Source organism: Nicotiana tomentosiformis, chromosome 12 (genome assembly GCF_000390325.3).
Source record: "Nicotiana tomentosiformis chromosome 12, ASM39032v3, whole genome shotgun sequence".
NCBI classification, from domain to species: Eukaryota; Viridiplantae; Streptophyta; class Magnoliopsida; order Solanales; family Solanaceae; genus Nicotiana; species Nicotiana tomentosiformis.
Genome location: NC_090823.1, coordinates 69,838,887 through 69,844,787, shown reverse-complemented (window position 1 = coordinate 69,844,787; position 5,901 = coordinate 69,838,887). Strand labels below are relative to the sequence as shown.

General features: G+C 39.1%; 1 protein-coding gene across 1 annotated transcript; it reads left to right on the top strand.

Moving 5' to 3' along the window:
• The first annotated feature begins 733 nt into the window (after nucleotides 1-733).
• LOC138902824 (uncharacterized) lies at nucleotides 734-1,987 on the top strand. The gene is made up of 2 exons (XM_070190724.1): nucleotides 734-1,042; nucleotides 1,886-1,987. The coding sequence occupies exons 1-2, from the start codon at nucleotides 734-736 to the stop codon at nucleotides 1,985-1,987; spliced, it is 411 nt and encodes a 136-aa protein (XP_070046825.1).
• Nucleotides 1,988-5,901: the final 3,914 nt, after the last annotated feature.

Sequence of the window (5,901 nt, the reverse complement as noted above, 5' to 3'; positions counted from 1 at the left end):
TATTCTAATTATTGAGTATCATTCTTAAATATTATATGAATGACAAATAAATAATATTATTTGAATAGGAAAGTAGTTCAAATATAATAGCATAGAAATCAGAAATAGCCATTAAACATATTCATCATCAATTGATACTGTGACGTTTAACTATTTATCTTTCTATATTTTATTTATTTAGACTTCAAATAGTAATTGATTTATGATATAAAGAAAATAGAAGATTCACAATTCCATCCACTTTATTTAATTTCAAGAATGTTTTGACAAGTAATACGTTCAACATGCATTAAGTTCGTTATTAAGGCAATAATGTTTTTCCTAATTTTGAAAAACTAAATATTAGAAATACTAACATGGAAGGTATTATAGTTTTATAAAGTAAACTCTTAAACATTTTAAAGTCCTAAATATTAGTAGTTCTTACAGAATTCAAATAAGAAAGTTTAATAACCAAAATTTTAGTTGATTTTAAGGTATAAATATTAGAGTAATAGTTCATTTTAAATGATTTAAGTACCTTGGGTCTATTATTCAAGGGGATGGGAAGATTGATGAAGATGTCATACATCGTATTGGGGCGGGATGGATAAAATGGAGACTCGCTTCCGGTGTTTTGTATGACAAGAAGGTGCCACCGAAACTTAAGGGTAAGTTCTACAGAGTGGTAGTCAGATCAACGATGTTGTATGGGGATGAGTGTTGGCCAGTCAAGATCGCTCATGTCCAAAAGATGAAGGTAGCAGAGATGAGAATGTTGAGATGGATGTGCGGGCACACCAGGTTAGATAAGATTAGAAATGAAGTTATTCACGACAAGTTGGGTGTGGCCCCTATTGAGGACAAGATGCGGGAAGCGCGACTTAGGTGGTTTGGTCATGTGAGGAGGAGGAGCACAGACGCCCTGGTGAGGAGGTGTGAGAGGTTGACATTGGAGGGTCTACGGAGAAATAGAGGTAGGACAAAGAAGATGTGGGGAGAGGTGATTAGGCAAGACATGGCGCAGCTTCAGCTGACCGAAAACATGACCCTTGATAGGAAGGTATGGAGGTCGAGGATTAGGGTAGTAGAGTGGGTAGTCTAGAGTGTTCATAACAGTAGTATTGGCACGCAGTCTCGATTTCTGTTGGTAGTAGGTTTTTATGACTAACCATTATTTTTTTCATTGTTGATCACCTTACTATCTGGTTGTTTTTATTCTGCTTTTTTATGGCTTCTTGGTATTGTCCCTTCTTGTCTATATTTTCATTAATGTGGTGCTTATGATTTTGTGTACGGCCAAAATCGATCAGTCCGTCATACGAACTGGTCGATATGGTAATATTTTGATCAAAGAGTGTCTTCGTAATATCAGATTGGGGTCCGAAGTCAGGTCATCAAGCTTCGAGTTCTAGGATCAATCAATGTCAAGCTCTATATCATTATCAAGCTCGATATCATTATCGAGCTCGAATCCAAATCGAGCTACTAGGCGAAGCGAAGTTATCGAGCTTAAGATCCATAGGCTGACCGGCACCGACCCCGAATTGATATCAGACTCCGAGTCGGAATCGAGCTCGAGTCAAGATCGAGAGCTCGAGTCAATATCGAGCTCACATACAAGAGCCATTGCAACCGCACTTGGGGAGAGAATCCTGGCAGGAATTAGGGAAAAGCTAACTCATCATGGGTTCCTCACTATGTATTTTTTATTATATCTAAAGTAGGATCCCTCTACTATAAAAGGGATGATTGTTGTTTCTGTAGGGCAGCGAGACATTCACATTGTAACAAGAATCCTATTTTCTCATATTGAAAGATTAACCTTTTTGAGCTCCATCACTTCATCTTATTTTGCTCATTCATTTTCCTCCTTTCTACTATGTTTATCTTTTATTCTTTATAGTCAAGATTGGATATTTCTATTTCTCTTTACGATTTATGTCAAGTTATACCACATACCCTTAGAACTATGTACAAATTCAACTCTATCAGATTTTTCGGGTAAACAGTTTGGCACACACCGTGGGGCTGAGGAAAACAGTGGTTATTTGATACAAATCTACAACACACACCATTTTACACTTGTCTTTTGAAAACCCTCGATTAATGGCTTTACCTATTGAAAATGAAGTCGGCCTTCAAGATGAAACCAACAACTTGACGCCCAGGGCCGGAAGGCCGCTTATCGATGCCATGGAAGTTCGAGTCAGAGTACCTGAAGCTTGGATCGAAGTACCACTAGACGTTAGTTTGCATGTGGCCCTTGAGGCAAACCAACATTCTGAACCTGAAAATAGCATTCATGGTGGTACTCGATCTGCAACTCGAGACACCCATAACATTGAGGAAAACGGAGTCAGCTTCCGTATGATTGTTGAAATGCTGCAAGCCCAACAGGTAGTGATAGCTCAGTTGCAGAGCCAAACCCAGGTACCAAGCAGGCCGGAGCTTAGTACACCTCGAGAAATTGCCCACAAAACGGATCCAGTCATAGTAAGGTATGAGCAAGAATCGGGGACTACTCCCGAAATTGCTAAAATACTCGAGGAGCTCACAAAGCGGATCGAAGCAAACGATAAAAAAGTAGAAACATATAACTCAAGGGTCGATCATATCCCGGGGGCACCACCAATGATAAAAGGATTAGATTCAAAAGAATTCCTGCAAAAGCCTTTTCCCTCGAGTGCAGCCCCAAAACCAATCCCAAAAAAAATTCGTATGCCTGAGATTCCCAAATATAACGGAAATACCGACCCCAGCGAACACGTTACCTCTTACACATGTGCCATAAAGGGTAACGATATAGAAGATGACGAAATCAAATTTGTGTTGTTGAAAAAATTCGGAGAGACCCTCTCGAAAGGAGCAATGATTTTGTATCACAATCTGACACCGAATTCCATCGACTCATTTGCCATGCTAGCAGATTCTTTTGTAAAAGCACACACCGATGCCATAAAAGTCACAACAAGGAAATCGGACCTTTTTAAAGTAAAACAAAGGGATAATGAAATGCTGAGGGAATTCGTGTCCCGATTTCAAATGGAACGCATGGAGTTGCCACCGGTCACAGACAACTAGGCTGCTCAAGCTTTCACCCAAGGGTTGAACGAGTGAAATTCGATAGCATCACATCCGCTGAAACAAAATTTGATCGAATATCCAGCTGTAACTTGGGCAGATGTGCACTATCGATATCAGTCAAAAATCAGGGTCGAAGACGACCAATTAGGAGATCCTTCCGGATCAGTACATCCAAACAGGTCGGTTATAAAAAACCAGAGGGACATAGATGGTGAGCCAAGGTTGAACAGAGATCGATATCAACCATACACCACAAATCAAAGGAACAATCGTTCGGGACGCAATTCCGCCCGGAATAATCGAATGAGTTGTAACACCCCAGAAAATTTCGAAGTACTTAAGTGTAAAGCCCGGTAAAATATGCAAAGAAAATAATGTTTTATGGTGCCGGACTAGGCTTATGTGTTTAGGTTGAACAATGCACCGGAAAGTAAAAGAAAAGTTTTGGTAGAAGTGTGCATTTCTGCGGTCCATTATGCGACCGCAGAATCACTCTACGAACCGCATAATGGCTGTAGAGTGAGGCAGTTAATTGGGTCAGTTGGAAGCAATTATGCGGTCGACTATGCAAACGCATACATGTTATGTGGTGCTTTATGCGACCGCATAACAGTTATGCAGACCGCATAGTGACCGCATACACAGACAGTGTTTTTGATCATTTTGTCAGAAATTATGCGACCGATATGCGGTCCACATAACCACTATGCGGTCGCATATGCAATCGCAGAACCGTTCCGGAGCTCCTTTTTTTGGATTTTTAAAACCCGACCCAATTTCATTAAATACACTTTTTGGGCCATTTTTGAGACATAATCTGATATTTTAGAGTGAGAGAGAGTGCCCTAGAGTGAGAAGGTGTTCTTCAATAATTTTTATTCAATTCTTGCTCAAGTTTTGGAAGATTGAGAAGGGAAACTTACTAGGTCTTCATCCTAGAGGTAAGATTCTACACCCTAACCCTCAATTTTGAATTTTGTGTAGAAATGGATAATAAGCAAGATAATTTCTGGGCAAGAGGGTCGGTTATTTTACATGCATGTGTTATCAAAGGGTGTAGAAAGATTGTTGAGCTAAAAATGACAAAGGTTGGGTTGTGGGATAATGGAATCCTCTATAAAAGGAACTTGAAACCTTAATGCACATCTAGTGTTTGATAAAATGCTCAAATGAGCTCGAACCATGATCATCTTCTTAATTTTGATTCAATTTGTTATATTTCTACAATAGATTGAAGTTGCTAAGAATTCTGGAATATTTAGAGTGTAAGGAAGCTCAAGTGAGGTATGTTGTCTAAACTCTTCTCTTAAAATTGAATCCAACGATATTCATGTAAATTATGTAAGTCCCGAGTGATTCATTATGAGACTGACCATTCCGAGTAAGATTGGGTTGAAAGATATATATACAACAAGCATCTTAAATGCTTTATTTATGTTATGTTACCAATTGAGGATGTGTTAAAATACGGGCTTTGCATTTATAATGTTTCGACTTTAAGTCAAGTTCAAATGAAGGCTATTACGCAAACTTTTATGAAATATCTCTATGTGCCTTAGACTCTAAATTGCTCACATGTGTACTACACACCTTGATTTGAGTTGTAATTATTGTTGATGATGATAATGATATTTGAAATTGATAAGGTGAGCATGAAATACTGAATATTGCCAACGTGCCCAGAATGATCTTATAATTATGGCCATTAGTGCTAATGAAATGAAAAGATGTGAAAGTAATACGAAATGCGATAATTGATATAAAAAGGCTGATGTCTCAAATAAGACAGCCTAGCCGGTCAGGTCGTGATCGGACACCATGCCGCACACATGGTGGTGATTATGCTGAAAATTGTAATTGAAATGGTAATTGTGGTTGATGTCCCTAATGGATAGCCTAGCCGATCGGGTCGTGATCGGACTCCGTGTTAAAGATGGTGGTATTGATATTGAAAGAAATTGTGGTTGATGTCTCTAATGAGATGGCCTAGCCGATCGGGTCGTGATCAGACTCCGTGCTAAGAGTACGGTGGTACTGGTTTTGTGAACAATGGTATATCGATACTAAAAATCTCCCAATGTGAGATATGGAAATTAATTTGAACACTGTCTTGATCCTAAATTGAGGTTTGATGTAAATTAAGGCTTTCATTGATATTATGATAATCTTGTTTGTATTATTTGTCATTCTATTGAGAGGCTATTTAGTTATACATACTAGTGCTATTCGACGGTACTAACGTCCCTTTTGCCGGGGGCGCTGCATCTTTAAATGGATGCAGGTGGTTTCACAGCAGGAGATATTGATCAGTGATAGCAGTACACCTTCTTCCCAACTGACTTGGTGAGCCCCACTTCATTCCGGGGTCATGTATATTTTGTACTTTGTGTATTCGGTTTGAGGTATAGCCGGGACCTTATTGCCGGCATTATCATTGTACTCTTCTTTATCTATAGAGGCTCTGTAGACATAGTGTGGCTGGGAAAGACAAACTACGTTATGTTGTGGTTGTATTACTTGTTCTAGTTAAGACGATTAAAAATGATGGAACTATTGGTAATGAATTGGTATTGTGAACATGAACACCTTTTTGTCTAATTAAAAAAAATATGTATTATCTTCATTCGTGGATGAGTTTGGGTAGAAGGAAATCTAACAGGCTTGCTCGGTCGGGTTCACTCGGTTGAGCGTCGGTCGCGCTCCTCGATTTTGGGGCGTGACAAACTTGGTATCAGAGCCTAAGGTTTTAAAGTGTCCTAGGATGTCTCGGAGCCATGTCTAGTAGAGTCCTTATTATCGGTGTGTTGTCGACCACATCTATAATTAGGATGCTAT